The sequence below is a fragment of the Ambystoma mexicanum genome, chromosome 7q (genome assembly GCF_040938575.1).
Source record: "Ambystoma mexicanum isolate Mex_15411 chromosome 7q, UKY_AmexF1_1, whole genome shotgun sequence".
NCBI classification, from domain to species: domain Eukaryota; kingdom Metazoa; phylum Chordata; class Amphibia; order Caudata; family Ambystomatidae; genus Ambystoma; species Ambystoma mexicanum.
This window is the reverse complement of record NC_090941.1, coordinates 1,171,394,296-1,171,418,125: the sequence shown is the minus strand read 5'-3', so window position 1 is coordinate 1,171,418,125 and position 23,830 is coordinate 1,171,394,296. Positions and strand designations below refer to the sequence as shown.

Here is a 23,830-nt window from a genome sequence, read left to right as displayed (position 1 = left end):
GACTGTCTTCCCTGGGGTGACCTCCTTCCCTGGAGTGACTGCCTTCCCTGCAGTGACTGCCTTCCCAGGAGTGAATTATTTCCCTGGAGTGAACGCCATGCCTTCCCTGGAGTGATTGCCTTCCCTGGAGTGACCTCCTTCCCTGGAGGGACTGCCTTCCCAGGTAGTGACTGCCTTCCCTGGAGTGACCCCCTTTCCTGGACTGACTGCCTTCCCTGGAGTGAACCCCTTCCCTGCAATGATGGCCTTCCCTAGAGTGAACACCTTCACTGGAGTGAATTCATTCCCTGAATTGACCACCTTCCATGTAGTGACTGCCTTCTCTGCAGTGACCACCTTCCCTGGATTGATCGCCTTTTCTGGAGTGACCGCCTTCCCTGGATTGACCACCTTCCCTGAAGTGACCACCTTCCTTGGAGTGATCGTCTTCCCTGCAGTGACCACCTTCCCAGGAGTGACTGCCTTCCCTGGGGTGACCACCTTCCGTGCAGTGGCTGCCTTCCCTGGAGTAACTGCCTTCCCTGGGGTGACCCCCTTCCCTGGACTGACTGACTTCCCTGTAGTTGCTGCCTTCGCTGGAGTGACCCCCTTCCCTGGACTGACTGCCTTCCCTGGAGTGACTTCCTTTGCTGGAGTGACCCCCTTCCCTGGACTAACTGTCTTCCCTGGGTTGACCTCCTTCCCTGGACTGACTGCCTTCCCTGGATTGAACACCTTCCCTGGAGTGACTGCCTTTCCTGCAGTGACTGCCTTCCCTGGAGCGAACTCCTTCCCTGGAGTGAACGCCTTCCCTGGAGTGACTGCCTTCCCTGGAGTGACCCCCTTCCCTGGACTGACTGCCTTCCCTGGAGGGAAGACCTTCCCTGCAGTGACGGCCTTCCCAATAGTAAACACCTTCACTGGAGTGAACAGCTTCCCTGGGGTGACCACCTTTCCTGGAGGGAACCCCTTCCCTGGAGTGAACACCTTTGCTGGAGTGACCACCTTCCATGGAGTGAAAGCCTTCCCTGCATTGACCCACTTACCTGGAGTGGCTGCCTTCCCTGGAATGGCTGCCATCCATGGAGTGACTGCCTTCCCTGGATTGACCCCCTTCCCTGGCCTGACTGGCTTCCCTGGAGTGGCTGGCTTCCCTGCAGTGACTGCCTTCCCTGGAGTGACCACCTTCCCTGGAGTGAACACCTTCCCTGGATTGACCACCTTCCCTGGAGTGAACGGCTTTCCTGGAGTGGCTGCCTTCCCTGGAGTGAACGCCTTCCCTAGATCGACCGCCTTCCCTGGAGTGGTTGCCTTCCCTGGAGTGGCTGTCTTCCCTGGAGTGACTGCCTTCACTGGAGGGACCCCCTTCCCTGGACTGACTGTCTTCCCTGGTGTGACCTCCTTCCCTGAACTGACTGCCTTCCCTGGAGTGAATACCTTCACTAGAGTTAATTCTGTCCCTGGATTGACCACCTTCCATGGAGTGACTGCCTTCCTTTCAGTGACCACCTTCCCTGGATTGACCGCCTTTTCTGGAGTGACTGCCTTCCCTGGATTGACCACCTTCCCTGGAGTGATCGCCTTCCCTGCAGTGACCACCTTATAAGGAGTGACTGCCTTCCCTGGGGTGACCACCTTCCCTGGAGTGGCTGCCTTCCCTGGAGCGACTGCCTTCCCTGGGTGACCCCCTTCGCTGGACTGACTGCCTTCTCTGTAGTGGCTGCCTTCGCTGGAGTGACCCCCATGCCTGGACTGACTGTCTTCCCTGGGGTGACCCCCTTCCCTGGAATGACTGCCTTCCTTGGAGTGAATGACTTTGCTGGAGTGACCCCCTTCCCTGGACTGACTGTCTTCCCTGGGGTGACCTCCTTCCCTGGACAGACTGCCTTCCCTGGATTGAACACCTTCCCTGGAGTGACTGCCTTCCCTGCAGTGACTGCCTTCCCTGGAGCGAAGTCCTTCCCTGGAGTTAACGCCTTCCCTGGAGTTACCTCCTTCCCTGCAGTGACTGCCTTCCCTGGTAGTGACTGCCTTCCCTGGAGTGACCCCCTTCCCTGGACTGACTGCCTTCCCTGGAGGGAAGTCCTTCCCTGCAGTGACGGCCTTCCCTAGAGTGAACACCTTCAATGGAGTGAACAGCTTCCCTGGGGGGACCACCTTTCCTGGAGGAAACCCCTACCCTGGAGTGAACACCTTTGCTGGAGTGACGACCTTCCGTGGAGTGAATGCCTTCCCTGCATTGACCCACTTCTCTAGAGTGGCTGACTTCCCTGGAATGGCTGCCATCCATGGAGTGACTGACTTCCCTGGATAGACCCCCTTCCCTGGCCTGACTGGCTTCCCTGGAGTGCTGCCTTCCCTGCTGTGACTGCCTTCCCTGGAGTGACCACCTTCCATGGAGTGAACACCTTCCTTGGATTGGCTGCCTTCCCTGAAGTGACTACCTTCCCTGGAGTGACCCCCTTCCATGGAGTGAACGCCTTCCCTGGAGTGAACGCCTTCCCTGGTTGTGACTGCCTTCACTGGAGTGACCCCCTTCCCTGGACTGACTGCCTTCGCTAGAGTGACTGCTTTCCCTGGGGTGAACACCTTCCCTGGATTGACCGCCTTCCCTGGAATTGTTGCCTTCCCTTTAGTGGCTGCCTTCCCTGGAGCGACTGTGTTCCCTGGGGTGACCCCCTTCCCTGGACACACTGCCTTCCCTGGAATGACTGCTTTTGCAGGGATAACCTCGTTCCCTGGACTGACTGCCTTCTCTGGAGTGAACACCTTCCCTGGAGTAACTGCCTTCCATTCAGTGACTAGCTTCCCTGGAGTGAACGCTTTCCCAGAAGTGAAAGCCTTCCCTGGAGTGATTGCCTTCCCTGTAGTGGCTGCCTTCCCTGCAGTGACTGCTTTCCCTGGAGTGGCTGCCTTCGCTGCAGAGACTGCCTTCCCTGGAGTAAACACCTTCCCTTGAGTGACTGTCTTCCCTGGAGTGGCTACTTTCCCTGCAGTGACTGCCTTCCCTGGAGTGGCTGCCTTTCCTGCAGTGACTGCCTTTCCTGGAGTGAATGCCTTCACTGGAGGGATTGCCTTTCCTGGAGTGGCTGCCTTCCCAGGAATGAACACCTACCCTGAAGTGACAGCCTTCCCTGGAGTGACTTCCTTCCCTGGGGTGAACCCCTATCCTTCAGTGACCATCTTCCATGGAGTGACCGCCTTTTGTGGAGTGACCAGCTTCCCTGGAGTGATAGCCTTCCCTGCAGTGACCACCTTCCCCGGAGTAACTGCCTTCCCTGGATTGACTGCCTTTCCAGGAGGGGACTCTTACCCTGGAGTGAACACCTTCCCTGGATTGACCACCTTCCGTGGCGTGGCTGCCTTCCATGGAGTGGCTGCCTTCCCTGGACTGACAGTCTTCCCTGGAGTAGCTGCTTTCCCTGCAATGACTGCCTTCCCTGGAGTGAATGCCATCCCTGGAGTGACTGCCTTCCCTAGAGTGAATGCCTTCCCTGCAGTGACTGCCTTCCCTGGAGAGCCTTCCCTGCAGTGACTGCCTTCCCTGGAGTGACTGTCTTCCCTGGAGTGAATGCCTTCCCTGGAGAGCCTTTCCTGCAGTGACTGCCTTCCCTGGAATGACTGCTTCCCTGAGTGAACGCCTTCCCTGGAGTGACTGCCTTCCCTGGATTGACTGTCTTCCCTGGAGTGAATGCCTTCCCTGGAGTGACTGCCTTCCCTGGAGTGAATGCCTTCCCTGGAGTGAATGCCTTCACTGGAATGACCACTTCCCTGGAGTTAACGCCTTCCCTGGAGTGACTGCCTTCCCTGGAGTGACTGCCTTTCCTGGAGTGGCTGCCTTCCCTGGAATAAACACCTACCCTGAGGTGACCGCCTTCCCTGGAGTGACCACCTTCCCTGGAGTGACCATCTTCCCTCTAGTGACCTCCTTTCCCTGGAGTGACTTCCTTCCCTGGGGTGAACCCCTTCCCTTCAGTGTTCATCTTCCATGGAGTGACCGCCTTTTGTGGAGTGACCACCTTCCCTGGAGTGAAAGCCTTCCCTGCAGTGACCACCTTCCCCGGAGTGATTGCCTTCCCTGGGTTGACTGCCTTCCCTGGAGTGACCGCTTTACCTGGATTGACCACCTTCCCTGGAGTCACCACCTTCCCTGGAGTGATAGCCTTCCCTGCAGTGACCACCTTCCCCAGAGTGACTGCCTTCCCTGGGGTGATTGCCTTCCCTGGAGTGACCGCCTTCCCTGAATTGACCGCCTTCCCTGGAGTGGTTGCCTTCCCTGGAGTGGCTGCCTTCCCTGGAGTGACTGCCTTCACTGGAGGGACCCCCTTCCCTGGACTGTCTGTCTTCCCTGGGGTGACCTCCTTCCCTGGACTGACTGTCTTCCCTGGGGTGACTACTTTCCCTGGTCTGACTGCCTTCCCTGGAGTGAACTCTTTCCCTGGAGTGAACGCCTTCCCTGGAATGATTGCCTTCCATGGAGTGACCTCCTTACCTGGAGGGAAGCCCTTCCCAGGTAGTGACTGCCTTCCCTGGAGTGACCCCCTTCCCTGGACTGACTGCCTTCCCTGGAGTGAACCCCTTCCCTGCAGTGACGGCCTTCCCTAGAGTGAACACCTTCACTGGAGTGAACGCCTTCCCTGGATTGACTACCTTCCATGGAGTGACTGCCTTCCCTGCAGTGACCACCTTCCCTGGAGTGACCACCTTCCCTGGAGTGATTGCCTTCCCTGCAGTGACCACCTTCCCCGGAGTGACTGCCTTCCATGGGGTGACCGCCTTCACTGGAGTGGCTGCCTTCCCTGGAGCGACTTCCTTCCCTGGGGTGACCCCCTTCCCTGGACTGACTGCCTTCCCCAGAATGACTGCCTTCCCTGGGGTGATTGTCTTCCCTGGAGTGACCGCCTTCCCTGAATTGACTGCCTTCCCTGGAGTGGTTGCCTTCCCTGGAGTGGCTGCCTTCCCTGGAGTGATTGCCTTCACTGGAGAGACCCCCTTCCCTGGACTGACTGTCTTCCCTGGGTTGACCTCCTTCCCTGGACTGACTGTCTTCCCTGGAGTGAACTCTTTGCCTGGAGTGATTGCCTTCCCTGGAATGATTGCCTTCCATGGAGTGACCCCCTTCCCTGGACTGACTGCCTTCCCTGGAGTGAACCCCTTCCCTGCAGTGACGGCCTTCCCTAGAGTGAACACCTTCACTGGAGTGAACGCCTTCCCTGGATTGACTACCTTCCAACGAGTGACTGCCTTCCCAGCAGTGACCACCTTCCCTGGAGTGAAGGCCTTTTCTGGAGTGACCGCATTCCCTGGAGCGAACTCCTTCGCTGGAGTGATCGCCTTCCCTGCAGTGACCACCTTCCCCGGAGTGACTGCCTTCCCTGGGTTGACCGTCTTCCCTGGAGTGGCTGCCTTCCCTGGAGCGACTTCCTTCCCTTGGGTGACCCCCTTCCCTGGACTGACTGCGTTCCCCAGAATTACTGCCTTCCCTGGGGTGATTGTCTTCCCTGGAGTGACCGCCTTCCCTGAATTGACCGCCTTCCCTGGAGTGGTTGCCTTCCCTGGAGTGGCTGCCTTCCCTGGAGTGATTGCCTTCACTGGAGAGACCCCCTTCCCTGGACTGACTGTCTTCCCTGGAGTGAACTCTTTGCCTGGAGTGAACGCCTTCCATGGAATGATTGTCTTCCATGGAGTGTCCCCCTTCCCTTGACTGACTGCTTTCCCTGGAGTGACTGCCTTCCCTGGAGTGACCATTTTCCCTCTAGTGACCGCCTTTCCCTGGAGTGACTTCCTTCCCTGGGGTGAACCCCTTCCCTTCAGTGGCCATCTTCCATGGAGTGACTGCCTTTTGTGGAGTGACCAACTTCCCTGGAGTGATAGCCTTCCCTGCAGTGACCACCTTCCCCGGAGTGACTGCCTTCCCTGGATTGACTGCCTTTCCTGGAGGGAACCCTTACCCTGGAGTGAACACCTTCCCTGGATTGACGGCCTTCCCTGGGGTGACCACCTTCCCTGGAGTGGCTGCCTTCCCTGGAGTGACTGCCTTCCCTGGGGTGACCCCCTTCCCTGGACTGACTGCCTTCCCTTTAGTGACTGCCTTCACTGGAGTGACCCACTTCCCTGGACTGACTGCCTTCCCTGGAGTGACTGCCTTTACTGGAGTGACCCCCTTCCCTGGACTGACTGTCTTCCCTGGGGTGACCTCCTTCCCTGGACTGACTGTCTTCCGTGGGGTGACCTCATTCCCTGGACTGACTGCCTTCCCTGGAGTGAACTCTTTCCCTGGAGTGAACGCCTTCCCTGGAATTATTGCCTTCCATGGAGTGACCTCCTTACCTGGAGGGAATGCCTTCCCAGGTAGTGACTGCCTTCACTGGAGAGACCCCCTTCCCTGGACTGACTGTCTTCCCTGGGGTGACCTCCTTCCCTGGACTGACTGCCTTCCCTGTAGTGACTGCCTTCACTGGAGTGACCACCTTTTCTGGATTGACCGCCTTCCCTGGATTGACTGCCTTCCCTGGAGTGACCACCTTCCCTGGAGTGATCACCTTCCCTGCAGTGACCACCTTCCCCGGAGTAACTGCCTTCCCTGAGTTAACCGCCTTCCCTGGAGTGGCTGCCTTCCCTGGAGCGACTTCCTTCCCTGGGGTGACCCCATTCCCTGGACTGACTGCCTTCCCTGTAGTGACTGCCTTCACTGGAGTGACCCCCTTCCAGGGAGTGACTGCCTTCCATGGAGTGAATGCCTTCCCTGGAGTGAATGCCTTCACTGGAATGACCGCTTCCCTGGAGTGAACGCCTTCCCTGGAGTGACTGCCTTCCCTGGAGTGACTGCCTTTCCTGGAGTGGCTGCCTTCCCTGGAATGAAAACCTACCCTGAGGTGACCGCCTTCCCTGGAGTGACCGCCTTCCCTGGAGTGATAGCCTTCCTGCAGTGACCACTTTCCTCGGAGTGACTGCCTTCCCTGGGGTGACCGCCGTCCCTGGATTGACCACCTTCCCTGGAGTCACCACCTTCTCTGGAGTGATAGCCTTCCCTGCAGTGACCACCTTCCCCAGAATGACTGCCTTCCCTGGGCTGATTGTCTTCCCTGGAGTGACCGCCTTCCCTGAATTGACCGCCTTCCCTGGAGTGGTTGCCTTCCCTGGAGTGGTTGCCTTCCCTGGAGTGATTGCCTTCACTGGAGAGACCCCCTTCCTTGGACTGACTGTCTTCCCTGGGGTGACCTCCTTCCCTGGACTGACTGTCTTCCCTGGAGTGAACCCCTTCCCTGCAGTGACGGCCTTCCCTAGAGTGAACACCTTCACTGGAGTGACTGCCTTTCCTTCAGTGACCACCTTCCCTGGAGTGACCGCCTTTTCTGGATTGACCGCCTTCCCTGGAGTGACTGCATTTTCTGGATTGATCAACTTCCCTGGATTGACAGCCTTCCCTGGAGAGACCACCTTCCGTGGAGTGATCGCCTTCCCTGCAGTGACCACCTTCCCCGGAGTGACTGCCTTCCCTGGGGTGACCGCCTTCCCTGCATTGTCTGCCTTCCCTGGAGCGACTGCCTTCCCTGGGGTGACCCCCTTCCCTGGACTGACTGCCTTCCCTGTAGTGACTGCCTTCACTGGACTGACCCCCTTCCCTGGACTGACTGTCTGACTGTCTTCTATGAGGTGACCCATTTCCCTGGACTGACTGTCTTCCCTGGAGTAAATGCCTTTGCTGGAGTGACCCCCTTAACTGGACTGACTGCCTTCCCTGGAGTGACTGCCTTTACTGGAGTGACCCCCTTCCCTGGACTGACTGTCTTCCCTGGGGTGACCTCCTTCCCTGGACTGACTGTCTTCCGTGGGGTGACCTCATTCCCTGGACTGACTGCCTTCCCTGGAGTGAACTCTTTCCCTGGAGTGAACGCCTTCCCTGGAATTATTGCCTTCCATGGAGTGACCTCCTTACCTGGAGGGAATGCCTTCCCAGGTAGTGACTGCCTTCACTGGAGAGACCCCCTTCCCTGGACTGACTGTCTTCCCTGGGGTGACCTCCTTCCCTGGACTGACTGCCTTCCCTGTAGTGACTGCCTTCACTGGAGTGACCACCTTTTCTGGATTGACCGCCTTCCCTGGATTGACTGCCTTCCCTGGAGTGACCACCTTCCCTGGAGTGATCACCTTCCCTGCAGTGACCACCTTCCCCGGAGTAACTGCCTTCCCTGAGTTAACCGCCTTCCCTGGAGTGGCTGCCTTCCCTGGAGCGACTTCCTTCCCTGGGGTGACCCCATTCCCTGGACTGACTGCCTTCCCTGTAGTGACTGCCTTCACTGGAGTGACCCCCTTCCAGGGAGTGACTGCCTTCCATGGAGTGAATGCCTTCCCTGGAGTGAATGCCTTCACTGGAATGACCGCTTCCCTGGAGTGAACGCCTTCCCTGGAGTGACTGCCTTCCCTGGAGTGACTGCCTTTCCTGGAGTGGCTGCCTTCCCTGGAATGAAAACCTACCCTGAGGTGACCGCCTTCCCTGGAGTGACCGCCTTCCCTGGAGTGATAGCCTTCCTGCAGTGACCACTTTCCTCGGAGTGACTGCCTTCCCTGGGGTGACCGCCGTCCCTGGATTGACCACCTTCCCTGGAGTCACCACCTTCTCTGGAGTGATAGCCTTCCCTGCAGTGACCACCTTCCCCAGAATGACTGCCTTCCCTGGGCTGATTGTCTTCCCTGGAGTGACCGCCTTCCCTGAATTGACCGCCTTCCCTGGAGTGGTTGCCTTCCCTGGAGTGGTTGCCTTCCCTGGAGTGATTGCCTTCACTGGAGAGACCCCCTTCCTTGGACTGACTGTCTTCCCTGGGGTGACCTCCTTCCCTGGACTGACTGTCTTCCCTGGAGTGAACCCCTTCCCTGCAGTGACGGCCTTCCCTAGAGTGAACACCTTCACTGGAGTGACTGCCTTTCCTTCAGTGACCACCTTCCCTGGAGTGACCGCCTTTTCTGGATTGACCGCCTTCCCTGGAGTGACTGCATTTTCTGGATTGATCAACTTCCCTGGATTGACAGCCTTCCCTGGAGAGACCACCTTCCGTGGAGTGATCGCCTTCCCTGCAGTGACCACCTTCCCCGGAGTGACTGCCTTCCCTGGGGTGACCGCCTTCCCTGCATTGTCTGCCTTCCCTGGAGCGACTGCCTTCCCTGGGGTGACCCCCTTCCCTGGACTGACTGCCTTCCCTGTAGTGACTGCCTTCACTGGACTGACCCCCTTCCCTGGACTGACTGTCTGACTGTCTTCTATGAGGTGACCCATTTCCCTGGACTGACTGTCTTCCCTGGAGTAAATGCCTTTGCTGGAGTGACCCCCTTAACTGGACTGACTGTCCTCCCTGGGGTGACCTACTTCCCTGCACTGACTGCCTTCCCTGGAGTGAACACCTTCCGTGGAGTGACTGCCTTCCCTGCAGTGACTGCCTTCCCTGGAGTGAACTCCTACCCTGGAGTGAACGCCTTCCCTGGAGGGATTGCCTTCCCTGGAGTGACCTTCTTCCCTGGAGTGACTGCCTTCCCTGGAGTGACTGCCTTCCCTGGAGTGACCCCCTTCCCTGGACTTCCCTGGAGGGAACCCCTTCCCTGCAGTGACAGCCTTTCTTAGAGTGAACACCTTCACTGGAGTGAACAGCTTCCCTGGGGTGACCACCTTTCCTGGAGGAAACCACTACCCTGGAGTGAACACCTTCGCTGGAGTGACCACCTTCTGTGGAGTAAATGCCTTCCCTGCATTGACCCACTTCCCTGGAGTAGCTGCCTTCCCTGGAATGGCTGTCATCCCTGGATTGACTGCCTTCCGTGGTTTGACCCCCTTCCATGAACTGACTAGCTTCCCTGGAGTGAACCCATTCCCTGCAGTGACGGCCTTCCCTGGTGTGACTGCCTTCCATGGAGTGACCCCCTTCCATGAATTGACTGCCTTCCCTGGAGTGAACGCCTTCCCTGGAGGGATTGCCTTCCCTGGAGTGACCTTCTTCCCTGGAGTGACTGCCTTCCCTGGAGTGACTGCCTTCCCTGGAGTGACCCCCTTCCCTGGACTTCCCTGGAGGGAACCCCTTCCCTGCAGTGACAGCCTTTCTTAGAGTGAACACCTTCACTGGAGTGAACAGCTTCCCTGGGGTGACCACCTTTCCTGGAGGAAACCACTACCCTGGAGTGAACACCTTCGCTGGAGTGACCACCTTCTGTGGAGTAAATGCCTTCCCTGCATTGACCCACTTCCCTGGAGTAGCTGCCTTCCCTGGAATGGCTGTCATCCCTGGATTGACTGCCTTCCGTGGTTTGACCCCCTTCCATGAACTGACTAGCTTCCCTGGAGTGAACCCATTCCCTGCAGTGACGGCCTTCCCTGGTGTGACTGCCTTCCATGGAGTGACCCCCTTCCATGAATTGACTGCCTTCCATGGAGTGAATGCCTTCCTTGGGTGACAATCTTCCATGGAGTGACCGCCTTCGCCAGAGTGGCTGCCTTCCCTCGAGTGGCTGCCTTCCCTGGAGTGACAGCCTTTCCTGGAGTGACCACCTTCCCTGGGCTGACTGCCTTCCCTGGAGTGAACCCCTTCCCTGCAATAACAGCCTTCTCTAGAGTGAACACCTTCACTGGAGTGAATTCTGTCCCTGGATTGACCACCTTCCATGGAGTGACTGCCTTCCCTGCAGTGACCACCTTCCCTGGATTGACCGCCTTTTCTGGAGTGACTGCCTTCCTTGGATTGACGACCTTCCCTGGAGTGACCACCTTTTCTGGAGTGATCGCCTTCCCTGCAGTGACCACCTTCCCAGGAGTGACTGCCTTCCCTGGGGTGACCACGTTCCCTGGAGTGGCTGCCTTCCCTGGAGCGACAGCCTTCCCTGGGGTGACCCCCTTCCCTGGACTGACTGCCTTCCCTGGAGTGAATGCCTTTGCTGGAGTGACCCCCTTCCCTGGACTGACTGTCTTCCCTGGGGTGACCTCCTTCCCTGGACTGACTGCCTTCCCTGGAGTGACTGCCTTCCCTGCAGTGACTTCCTTCCCTGGAGCGAACTCCTTCCCTGGAGTGACCTCCTTCCCTGGAGTGACTGCTTTACCTGGTAGTGACTGCCTTCCCTGGAGTGAGCCCCTTCCCTGGACTGACTGCCTTCACTGGAGGGAAGCCCTTCCCTGCAGTGATGGCCTTCTCTAGAGTGAACACCTTCACTGGAGTGAACAGCTTCCCTGGGGTGACCACCTTTCCTGGAGGAAACCCCTTCCCTGGATTGAACACCTTTGCTGGAGTGACGACCTTCCGTGGAGTGAATGCCTTCCCTGCATTGACCCACTTCCCTCTAGTGGCTGCCTTCCCTGGAATGGCTGCCATCCATGGAGTGACTGCCTTCCCTGGATTGACCCCCTTCCCTGGCCTGACTGGCTTAGCTGGAGTGAATCCATTCCCTGCAGTGACGGCCTTCCCTGGAGTGACTGCCTTCCCTGGAATGAACCCCTTCCCTGGACTGACTTCCTTCCCTGGACTGACTGCCTTCCCTGGAGTGAACATCTTCCCTGGAGTGACTGCCTTCCCTGCAGTGACTGCATTCCCAGGAGTGAACTCTTTCCCTGGAGTGGACGCCTTGCCTTACCCTGGAGTGAAGACATTCCCTGGATTGACCACCTTCCCTGGAGTCACCACCTTCCCTGGAGTGAACAGCTTCCATGCTGTTACCACCTTCCCCAGAGTGAATGCCTTCCCTGGATTGACCGCCTTCCCTTGAGTGGTTGCCTTCCCTTTAGTGGCTGCCTTCCCTGGAGCGACTGCCTTCCCTGGGGTGACCCCCTTCCCTGGACTGACTACCTTCCCACGAGAGACTGCCTTCCCTGGGGTGACTGCTTTCGCTGGAGTGATATCCTTCCCTGGACTGACTGCCTACCCTGGAGTGAACACCTTCCCTGGAGTGACTTCCTTCCCTTCAGTGACTGTCTTCCCTGGCGTGAACTCTTTCACTGGAGTGAACGCCTTCCCTGGAGAGATTGCCTTCCCCGGAGTGGCTGCCTTCCCTGCAGGGACTGCCTTCCCTGGAATGGCTGCCTTCGCTGCAGTGACTGCCTTCCCTGGAGTAAATTCCTTTCCTGGAGTGACTGCCTTCCCTGGAGTGGCTGCCTTCCCTGCAGTGACTGCCTTTCCTGGAGTTGCTGCCTTTCCTGCATTGAATGCCTTCCCTGGAGTGAATGCATTCACTGGAGGGACTGCCTTCCCTGGAGTGAATGCCTTCCCTGGAATGACCGCCTTCCCTGGAGTGAACGCCTTCCCTGGAATGACTGCCTTCCCTGGAGTGACTGCCTTTCCTGGAGGGAACCCTTACCCTGAAGTGACTGCCTTCCCTGGATTGATGGCCCTCCCTGGAGTGGATGCCTTCCCTGGAGAGGCAGCCTTCCCTGGACTGACAGTCTTCCCTGGATCGGCTGCCTTCACTGCAGTGACTGCCTTCTGTTGAGTAAATGCCTTCCCTGGAGTGACTGCCTTCCCTGGAGTGGCTGCCTTCCATGCAGTGACTGCCTTCCCTTAAGTGGCTGCCTTTCCTGCAGTGAGTGCCTTCCCTGGAGTGAATGCCTTCACTGGAGGGACTGCCTTCCCTGGAGTGAATGCCTTCCCTGGAATGACCACCTTCCCTGGAGTGAACGCCTTCCCTGGAATGACTGCCTTCCCTGGAGTGACTGCCTTTCCTGGAGGGAACCCTTACCCTGAAGTGACTGCCTTCCCTGGATTGATGGCCCTCCCTGGAGTGGATGCCTTCCCTGGAGAGGCAGCCTTCCCTGGACTGACAGTCTTCCCTGGAGTGGCTGCTTTCCCTGCAGTGACTGCCTTCCCTGGAGTGAATGCCTTCCCTAGAGTGACCACCTTCCCCAGAGTGACTGCCTTCCCTGGGGCGACTGCCTTCCCTGGAGTGACCGCCATTCCTGGAGTGATCACCTTCCCTGGAGTCACCACCTTCCCTGGAGTGATAGCCTTCCCTGCGCTGACCATCTTCCCCAGAGTGACTGCCTTCCCTGGGGTGACTGCCTTCCCTGGAGTGACTGCCTTCTCTGAATTGACCACCTTCCCTGGAGTGGTTGCCTTCCCTGGGGTGGCTGCCTTCCCTGGAGTGACTGCCTTCACTGGAGTGACCCTCTTCCCTGGACTGAATGTCTTCCCTGTGGTGACCCCCTTCCCTGGACTGACTGCCTTCCCTGGAGTGAACTCTTCCCCTGGAGTGAACGCTGTAAAGACCGGTGGGGGGGTCTGTACTTCCGCTCTCTATATGGTAGAGGAGAGGCACAGAGGACCCCAGCCAAGATTCTCTAATACGGTAGCGATGGACGAGCAATCAAGGCCTAGCTTCTCAGGAGGTGATGCAGGCTGGTTCTTAAGTACAGTGTATCCCCCAAGCCCCCCACAAAGGAATGTCCACACACTGTATTACTGAAAACACAGTCTTTATATAATTAATATTCAAGGGTTATGTACACTTATCACAACAACGCACTTTGTGCTCAGGAAAACCAATAATGATAAATATCTACAATTCTAAAGTGGTACCACTAATATTAGACCTCATTAAAGTGCATTCACAATACTGTAAAAATGGCACACAGATCAATAAGAAGGAAACCAGCAATAGAGAGAGGAGAGATAAAAGATGGTTGAAACAATAGGCAGAATACTGGCCCTAGCTACTGGACACAGTTCTGTGTGGAGATCCCCCCACCTGGGCAACCTGTAAAATAAAGGGATATGACACAAGCCCAGTCCATATATTGTTCAACAGTCTTATTCTCTCCTACAATGTTTTTACCCCCCCAATGTACCTGGTGGAGTCGAGTTCTTCGAAGAGGCGTCGACAGATCCTTCTTGAATGACCCCCTTTTAAGCAGGAGTCACGGATCGTCGAGAGGCGTCGAGAAACGTCGAAGACCTCGGGGTTCGGCGACGGGGAATCGACGGCCCTTCTTGAATGCCTTCCCTTTCAAGCGGGAGGCACGGGGCGTCGAACGTCCGTCGACAAACGAGGTAGAACGATGTCGAAGAGGCGGCAGCTTCGTCCGAGCGGTGCTCGTCGGCGTCGGGGCGTCGGCGTCCTGCAAGGCGGAGGTGTGCGGGGCACCTCGATGACAATAGTTCTGGACCGCAAAGATTGTAGAGACGGGAGCCCAGCAAGGGCGTCGAGTCGCTCGAGTCTTTGGGATCGTGAGGTGGCGGGAAACCCACCGGCGGATTCTCCTCGGCGCGTTGGTCGTCCTCGACTTTCTCCGGCAGGGCAAAAGCGGTCGACGGTGCGGACGAGGGAGTCCTTCGAGTCAAATGTTCTTAGGCAAGGAGCGGACGGCTCCGGTCGTCGGCGGCACGGCGTCAAGTGGTTCCCACGGCTGGGCAACACAACTTCGACGGGCCTCCAGCAGTTGCACAGACCTGCGAACCCTGGTCGACGGCAATGGACTTCGACAGCGTCGATGTCCGGGTGCTTTACTTCGGTCTCCTCGGCAGTCCCCTTCTCCGGTCGGCAGCCTTTCGATGGTCTTGCGTCCAGGGAGCTTCGGCGAAGATTCAGCGGTGCTCGATGGTCCCTCGGAGCACGGGAAGAGGGCGCCTTACCAGGTCCTCTCTCGGGTCAGTCCTCGACGATTTCGACAACCTTCAGTTCCGTCGAAGCAAATGCCACAGCAAGTCTTCTTCTTCCAGCTGGACGTCGAGGATCAGCAAATCCAGTTACTCTTGAGTGGAGACTCAGCTTCTGAATGCTTCTGAACAATTTCCAGTGGTGAGAGGTCCCCAGATATACTATTCTGTCTCTCATCCACACTGCTGGCACACACACAGCAGCCAATCACACAGAAGGGCATTCATGCAGTCAGTCAGCCAATCAGGCACACAGTGCATTCAGGCCACACTCCTCCCTTTCAGACACTCACAACAAGGAATGTGGATTGGGACAAGTACCCAGCCATTCAACACTACACACTGCATTCAGGCCAGTTTCGGGCAGGGCTGTCTCAGTCTTTGTCTCTCATGCCAGAAACCAGACAACCACAACAAGGAGTGTATATTGGTCACACACTCCATTCACCCAGGTCCCACCCACAGGAGGTAAACACAACATACAGTCACTGGGAAGGCTCCAGTCAGTCTAGCTGGGCCTTCACAACAACACCATATATGGAACTTCCACCCAACAGCCAGTCAGGGGGAAGGGACAGAGTCAGGGCTTCCCAGGACTTTGGGAAAAACAAGATAACAGGCAATAGAAAGCAAGAGGCCACAGGGGCCATCTTGTTTCCTATCAGGAATCAACTGATTCCAATGGCAGGGCCTGGGTATCCCAAAATGGAGGACACCCAGAGCACCTGTCAAATTCAGCATGGAGCTGCCACCAGCCCATACCCTGCTCTGTGGGCCACCCACAGGTGCCCAAAAACATACACTAGGGGCACAGGGTTGTACCCCTACCTATGGGTGCCATAAGGGTATCCCATGGGTCTGTTCACCAAACCAAAAGAGAGCGGCACTGCCAGGAGTCCCTCATGGACTCCTGGGCAGAAAACATGACAGAACACACGGTAAAAACAGAAAAAGGACAAGGATTCAGAGGCCCTGTCCCTCAGATGCATTTCCGGCATCACAGTCGCCCCCCCCAGACTGAGGTGGAGGGTGCCTAATCTCCCACGGGATAGACACCCTCATCCAGACGGTCAACATACCTTCTGGAAAGGCCATCTGCATTATCGTGACTCTTCCCTGGTCTGTGCTCTATGGTGAAGTCTAGCCCTTGTAGGCTAATCGACCACCTGAGCAATTTCGGATTCTCACCCTTCATCTGCATAAGCCACTTCAGGGGCTTATGATCTGTTTGGACCTTGAAGGTGGACCCCGTAAGGTAGGGCCTAAAACGCCTAAGGCTCCAAACTATACTAAAACATTCCTTTTCAACAGTAGCCCACCTAAGTTCTCTACCCTTGAGTTGTCTACTGATGAATATGATAGGATGTTCTCTCCCTTTGTCATCTAACTGGGACAAGACAGCTCCAATTCCGGTGTCGCAGGCATCCGTCTGGACGATAAAGGGTCGGCTGTAGTCAGGCGCACTCAACACAGGTGCCCTACACAGACTTTCTTTCAAGCCATCAAAGGCCCTCTGACAGTCTTCAGTCCAATTAACCTTCCTAGGCTGTTTGGGTGAAGTTAGAGCTGTCAGGGGTGCAGCTATGGTTCCATAGTCTGCCATGAAATTGCGATAGTACCCAGTGAGGCCCAAAAAGGCTCTCACCTGGGTTTGAGTAGTGGGAGTCTCCCAGTTCTGTACGTCCTGTACTTTACTGGAGAGAGGTTGGATTTGACCCCCTCCTACCTAATGACCAAGATAGGTAACTTTCCCCTGAGCTATCTGGCACTTGGTGGCCTTGATAGTGAGGTTAGCCCTTTTCAAGGCCTGCAACACCTTATCCAGATGTGTCAAATGCTCTTCCCAGGTGGAACTGTAGACGGCAATGTCGTCTAAGTAAGCCACACAAAAGGCTTCCAGCCCACTGAGCGCATGGTTGACCAATCTCTGGAAGGTGGCAGGGGCATTCTTCAACCCAAAGGGCATGACCCTAAACTGGTAGAGTCCCTCAGGTGTGGAGAATGCCGTCTTTTCCTTGGCATGGTCCGTCAGAGCTATTTGCCAATAGCCTGAGGTAAGGTCAAAGGTGCTCACAAATTTGGCAGCACCTATAGTGTCCACGAGCTCATCAGCCCTGGGCAATGGGTGCGCGTCAGTTTTGGTGACGGCATTGACTCCTCGGTAGTCCACACAGAACCTCCAATCCTTGGTACCCGCCGGGGAACTTGCCTTGAGGACAAGGACCACTGGACTGGACCAGGGACTGGTGGAGGGTTCAATAACACCCAGATCCAACATCTTGGCGACCTCAGCCTGGATGTGGTTTTTGACGGTATCTGACATACGATAGCTCCTGCTTTTGACAGGCACACTGTCACCAGTGTCAATTTCGTGCTTACACCACGGTGTAAGGCCCGGTGTCAGTGAAAACAGAGGAGCATACTGCTGGAGCAAAGCCCGGCAGGCCCTCTGCTGCTCTGTTGTCAAATCGGGAGAGAGTTGTACTCCCTCCACTGAGCCATCCTGAGGGTTGCTATGCAGCAAATCAGGAAGGGGCTCACTCTCATCCTCTTCTTGCCCTGAAGCTAGCAAGAGACATGAGACCTCTGCTCGCCTGTGGAAAGGCTTGAGCCTGTTGACATGGAATACCTGGGGGGCTACCCCAGAGGCTCCCATGTCCACCAGATAATTGACTTCGCCCATCTTGGAGATGATCCTGAAGGGTCCAGTCCACTTGTCTGCCAAAGCTCTAGGCTTGGTAGGCTCCATCACAAGGATTTCCTGTCCCGGAGTCCAATCCACTTGCGAAGCTTTCAGGTCATGCCAGTACTTATTCAATTCCTGGCTGGCCTTGAGATTTGCTGTTGCCTGACCCATCATTTGTGTCATCCTCCGCCTGAGGCCTAACACATAGTCCCCCACTTGCTTGGCGGGACCTGGAGGGGTGGCTTCCAAGCCTTCTCGGATCAAGGCGAGGGGCCCCCTCACGGGATGTCCAAAGAGTAACTCAAAGGGGCTGAAACCAACACCCTCTTGAGGTACCTCTCTGTAAGCAAACAGCAGGCATGGCAGGAGGAGATCCCATTTCCTCCTTAGGGGCTCTTCCAAAGCACCTAGCATGCCCTTGAGAGTTTTGTTAAATCTCTCAACCAGACCATTGGTCTGGGGGTGGTAAGAGGTGGAGAACTTGTAGGTTACCCCGCACTCTTTCCACATGGTTTTCATGTAACTAGACATGAAGTTGGATCCTCGGTCAGAGACAACCTCCTTGGGGAATCCAACACGGGTGAAAATGCCCAGGAGAGCCCTGGCAACCACCTTGGCAGTAACAGTCCGAAGGGGTATTGCCTCAGGGTACCTGGTGGCATGATCTACCAAGACCAGGATGAACCGATGTCCACCTGAAGTGGGAGGGTCAAGGGGACCGACGATGTCGATGCCCACCCTCTCAAATGGTGTGCCAACCACTGGTAATGGCTGCAGTGGGGCAATGACCCTGCCTCCAGTCTTGCCAGACAACTGACAAGTTGGGCAGGTCCTGCAGTGGGACTCCACTTCTACTCCCATCCGTGGCCAGTAGAAATGGGCAGAGAGCCTCTGCTTAGTCTTCTTGGTCCCAAGATGACCAGCCAAGGGCACCTCATGCGCCAACTGCAGTAGGAAGGGCCTGTAAACCTGGGGTACCACCAACCTCTTGCGGGCACCAGGTTCGGGCTTAGTGGGCTCACTAACAAGGAGCTCACCCTCCCAATAAATCTTGAATGTCCTAGGCACTTCACCTTGTGCCTGGGACAGGGCCTGTTTCCTCAGGCCCTCGAGAGAGTGCCACTCTCTCTGTCCCTTACAGAAGTCTGCCCGGGAGGGTCCCCCTTCAGCTAACAAGCATTGAAGGTCGGGATGATCCTCCGGGTTGAGAACCTCTCCCACAGGAGAGTCTTCTGTCTCTTCTCCCACAGGAGTTGAGTTTGGGTTTTCCGCTGGACCCAGCCCGTCCGGAGCATGGATCCCAATGGGTGCTGTCGGAACAGCAGGAAGAGAAGGTGTTCCCTCCACAGAGGTGGCCTTCTTGGTCTTCCTTCTTCTTGCCTTAGGCCTCGCCTTTGGCTCGGGTACCTGACTCACAGCCAGACCCGGTGTCACCTGTGACCTAGTGACTGCAGCAGCAGTCATGGGAAGACCATCCGAGATCAACCCCAACTCTACTAGATCATTTCCTAACAGAATGTTAGCAGGGACATTGTCCTGAACCAGGACAGGAAGCTTTGCTGTCTTGTCTCCAATCATGAGTGTGACTAGGGCTACAGGCGATAATTTGGGAGGCCCACCAGCTAACCTGGTGGTTCTCAGAGGAGCACCTACATAGTCCTCTGGCTTGAGCAGGGTCCTGTCCACCACTGTCATGCTTGCCCCAGTGTCTCTCAAACCAGTAGAAGGCTGGCCATTCAAGAGGACACTTCTCAAAAACCTACGGGTGTTCTGCGGGATAGTTGCCAGTACTTCTGCGTACTGGTCCCAGGCCCCAAGGGACACTAAGGAAATCTCTACCGGAGCACCAAATGTGATTCCTGTAGAGGAGGGGAGGACAGTGGCCTCCACCTCAGCCACGGGGTAAGGGTAGGTCAGGCTGACAGCCTGTACTCCAAGTGCCTTACCTTTACACTTGGGGTCACCCCTTTTGTGATCCAGAGCCCCACAATCCCAACAAGTGCCAGGAGTGCGGGGTACGGTACTGGAACCACTGGGAACCTGCTTTGCAGCAGGTGGACCACTACTCTTATTCCCACCCACAGAGGACTTATCCCCACCAGATTTTTGGGTCTTAGGAGAGGAAGGTTTTGGTTTACCCGACTGTGATTGCTTTTGGGACTCCTCAGCTTTCTGAGAGGTCCCCTTTTCTTTGTCCTTGTCCTTCCCACTGGAGTCCTTAGGGGACACCCGGTGGGAGACCCACTTGTCAGCCAACCTAGCCAGCTTAAAGGGGTCCAAAATGTTCTGGTCAGCCACATACTGACGCAGCTCTGGTGAACAGGCTTCAGAAAAATGCTCAAAAAACAAGAGGTGGGACAACTCAACAAAAGTTTTCACCTTGTAACCGTCAATCCACCCCATCATGTTCATGTGCGCAGTACTCACCCAGTCAACCCAAGACACATTCTCTCTTTTCTTAAAATCCCTGAACCTTTTAAGGTATTGGGTAGGTGTCTTGCCAAACTTGGCAATCAAAGCAGACTTCATACACTCATACTGACCCCTTTCCTCCACACTCAGCTTCAGAATACAGTCATATCCAGTTTGAGGCACTCTGCTTAACAAACACTTAGCCCAATCTCTTTTATCTACATCATGAATTGCACAAGCCATTTCAAACGCTTTAATCCATTGGAGGATATCTGAACCCTCCACAAACACACCAACCAAATCTTTCATAAACTTGGTGGCTGGGGACCTGCCACTCTCAATTGGTCTAGCTGAAGTCTCCACTCTAGCTCTCTCTAGCTGGATTCTCTGACATTCAGTGTCCTTGTCTTTGAGCGCAAGATCCCTATTCTTGAGTTCCACTTGCTGTGCCAGCTCCTCTTTCTTAAGCTCAGCTTCTATTTCCAACTTGCGATATTCAAAGGCCAATTTCATCCTTAATAACTCAAGTTCCATGGAATTGCTGGGGTTTGGAACAGAGGCAGCAGGAATGGTGGCATTCCCAGAAACAGATTCAGCGACAACCCCAGGGGCAGAGTCCTCACTGGTTGCATCCCCCCCTTCATCAAGGGTTTCACCATCAGTCTGGTAGTCCACCAGGGCAGCTATCAGCTCAGCCCTAGACTTATCCACAAAGTCCAACTCCCTGGCTTCACAAGCACTCTGGAGAGCCTCTAAGCTCATCCGAGTCAATTTACCATTTGCAATGGGCTCCATTGCCTGTAATGCAGTTATTTGGTACACACCCAAACCTTAATCTAATAAAGTGCGGATATTTTGTAAGTGGCACGGTTATACACTGAGTCTTAAAACCATAAGCATCCCACCGCTGCCACCAGCTTGTCAAGACCGGTGGGGGGGTCTGTACTTCCGCTCTCTATATGGTAGAGGAGAGGCACAGAGGACCCCAGCCAAGATTCTCTATTATGGTAGCGATGGACGAGCAATCAAGGCCTAGCTTCTCAGGAGGTGATGCAGGCTGGTTCTTAAGTACAGTGTATCCCCCAAGCCCCCCACAAAGGAATGTCCACACACTGTATTACTGAAAACACAGTCTTTATATAATTAATATTCAAGGGTTATGTACACTTATCACAACAACGCACTTTGTGCTCAGGAAAACCAATAATGATAAATATCTACAATTCTAAAGTGGTACCACTAATATTAGACCTCATTAAAGTGCATTCACAATACTGTAAAAATGGCACACAGATCAATAAGAAGGAAACCAGCAATAGAGAGAGGAGAGATAAAAGATGGTTGAAACAATAGGCAGAATACTGGCCCTAGCTACTGGACACAGTTCTGTGTGGAGATCCCCCCACCTGGGCAACCTGTAAAATAAAGGGATATGACACAAGCCCAGTCCATATATTGTTCAACAGTCTTATTCTCTCCTACAATGTTTTTACCCCCCCAATGTACCTGGTGGAGTCGAGTTCTTCGAAGAGGCGTCGACAGATCCTTCTTGAATGACCCCCTTTTAAGCAGGAGTCACGGATCGTCGAGAGGCGTCGAGAAACGTCGAAGACCTCGGGGTTCGGCGACGGGGAATCGACGGCCCTTCTTGAATGCCTTCCCTTTCAAGCGGGAGGCACGGGGCGTCGAACGTCCGTCGACAAACGAGGTAGAACGATGTCGAAGAGGCGGCAGCTTCGTCCGAGCGGTGCTCGTCGGCGTCGGGGCGTCGGCGTCCTGCAAGGCGGAGGTGTGCGGGGCACCTCGATGACAATAGTTCTGGACCGCAAAGATTGTAGAGACGGGAGCCCAGCAAGGGCGTCGAGTCGCTCGAGTCTTTGGGATCGTGAGGTGGCGGGAAACCCACCGGCGGATTCTCCTCGGCGCGTTGGTCGTCCTCGACTTTCTCCGGCAGGGCAAAAGCGGTCGACGGTGCGGACGAGGGAGTCCTTCGAGTCAAATGTTCTTAGGCAAGGAGCGGACGGCTCCGGTCGTCGGCGGCACGGCGTCAAGTGGTTCCCACGGCTGGGCAACACAACTTCGACGGGCCTCCAGCGGTTGCACAGACCTGCGAACCCTGGTCGACGGCAATGGACTTCGACAGCGTCGATGTCCGGGTGCTTTACTTCGGTCTCCTCGGCAGTCCCCTTCTCCGGTCGGCAGCCTTTCGATGGTCTGGCGTCCAGGGAGCTTCGGCGAAGATTCAGCGGTGCTCGATGGTCCCTCGGAGCACGGGAAGAGGGCGCCTTACCAGGTCCTCTCTCGGGTCAGTCCTCGACGATTTCGACAACCTTCAGTTCCGTCGAAGCAAATGCCACAGCAAGTCTTCTTCTTCCAGCTGGACGTCGAGGATCAGCAAATCCAGTTACTCTTGAGTGGAGACTCAGCTTCTGAATGCTTCTGAACAATTTCCAGTGGTGAGAGGTCCCCAGATATACTATTCTGTCTCTCATCCACACTGCTGGCACACACACAGCAGCCAATCACACAGAAGGGCATTCATGCAGTCAGTCAGCCAATCAGGCACACAGTGCATTCAGGCCACACTCCTCCCTTTCAGACACTCACAACAAGGAATGTGGATTGGGACAAGTACCCAGCCATTCAACACTACACACTGCATTCAGGCCAGTTTCGGGCAGGGCTGTCTCAGTCTTTGTCTCTCATGCCAGAAACCAGACAACCACAACAAGGAGTGTATATTGGTCACACACTCCATTCACCCAGGTCCCACCCACAGGAGGTACCCACAACATACAGTCACTGGGAAGGCTCCAGTCAGTCTAGCTGGGCCTTCACAACAACACCATATATGGAACTTCCACCCAACAGCCAGTCAGGGGGAAGGGACAGAGTCAGGGCTTCCCAGGACTTTGGGAAAAACAAGATAACAGGCAATAGAAAGCAAGAGGCCACAGGGGCCATCTTGTTTCCTATCAGGAATCAACTGATTCCAATGGCAGGGCCTGGGTATCCCAAAATGGAGGACACCCAGAGCACCTGTCAAATTCAGCATGGAGCTGCCACCAGCCCATACCCTGCTCTGTGGGCCACCCACAGGTGCCCAAAAACATACACTAGGGGCACAGGGTTGTACCCCTACCCATGGGTGCCATAAGGGTATCCCATGGGTCTGTTCACCAAACCAAAAGAGAGCGGCACTGCCAGGAGTCCCTCATGGACTCCTGGGCAGAAAACATGACAGAACACACGGTAAAAACAGAAAAAGGACAAGGATTCAGAGGCCCTGTCCCTCAGATGCATTTCCGGCATCACAGTCGCCCCCCCCCAGACTGAGGTGGAGGGTGCCTAATCTCCCACGGGATAGACACCCTCATCCAGACGGTCAACATACCTTCTGGAAAGGCCATCTGCATTATCGTGACTCTTCCCTGGTCTGTGCTCTATGGTGAAGTCTAGCCCTTGTAGGCTAATCGACCACCTGAGCAATTTCGGATTCTCACCCTTCATCTGCATAAGCCACTTCAGGGGCTTATGATCTGTTTGGACCTTGAAGGTGGACCCCGTAAGGTAGGGCCTAAAACGCCTAAGGCTCCAAACTATACTAAAACATTCCTTTTCAACAGTAGCCCACCTAAGTTCTCTACCCTTGAGTTGTCTACTGATGAATATGATAGGATGTTCTCTCCCTTTGTCATCTAACTGGGACAAGACAGCTCCAATTCCGGTGTCGCAGGCATCCGTCTGGACGATAAAGGGTCGGCTGTAGTCAGGCGCACTCAACACAGGTGCCCTACACAGACTTTCTTTCAAGCCATCAAAGGCCCTCTGACAGTCTTCAGTCCAATTAACCTTCCTAGGCTGTTTGGGTGAAGTTAGAGCTGTCAGGGGTGCAGCTATGGTTCCATAGTCTGCCATGAAATTGCGATAGTACCCAGTGAGGCCCAAAAAGGCTCTCACCTGGGTTTGAGTAGTGGGAGTCTCCCAGTTCTGTACGTCCTGTACTTTACTGGAGAGAGGTTGGATTTGACCCCCTCCTACCTAATGACCAAGATAGGTAACTTTCCCCTGAGCTATCTGGCACTTGGTGGCCTTGATAGTGAGGTTAGCCCTTTTCAAGGCCTGCAACACCTTA

General features: G+C 55.6%; 1 protein-coding gene across 1 annotated transcript in view; it reads left to right on the top strand.

Annotated features, from left to right (window-relative positions):
- Nucleotides 1-12,600: 12,600 nt before the first annotated feature.
- LOC138528251 (collagen alpha-2(IV) chain-like) overlaps nucleotides 12,601-23,830 on the top strand; it is a 46,683-nt gene continuing 35,453 nt past the window's right edge. The window contains exon 1 of the mRNA XM_069639703.1: nucleotides 12,601-13,203. Coding sequence (XP_069495804.1) covers nucleotides 12,601-13,203 — 603 coding nt within the window. The remainder of the gene's footprint in view (nucleotides 13,204-23,830) is intronic.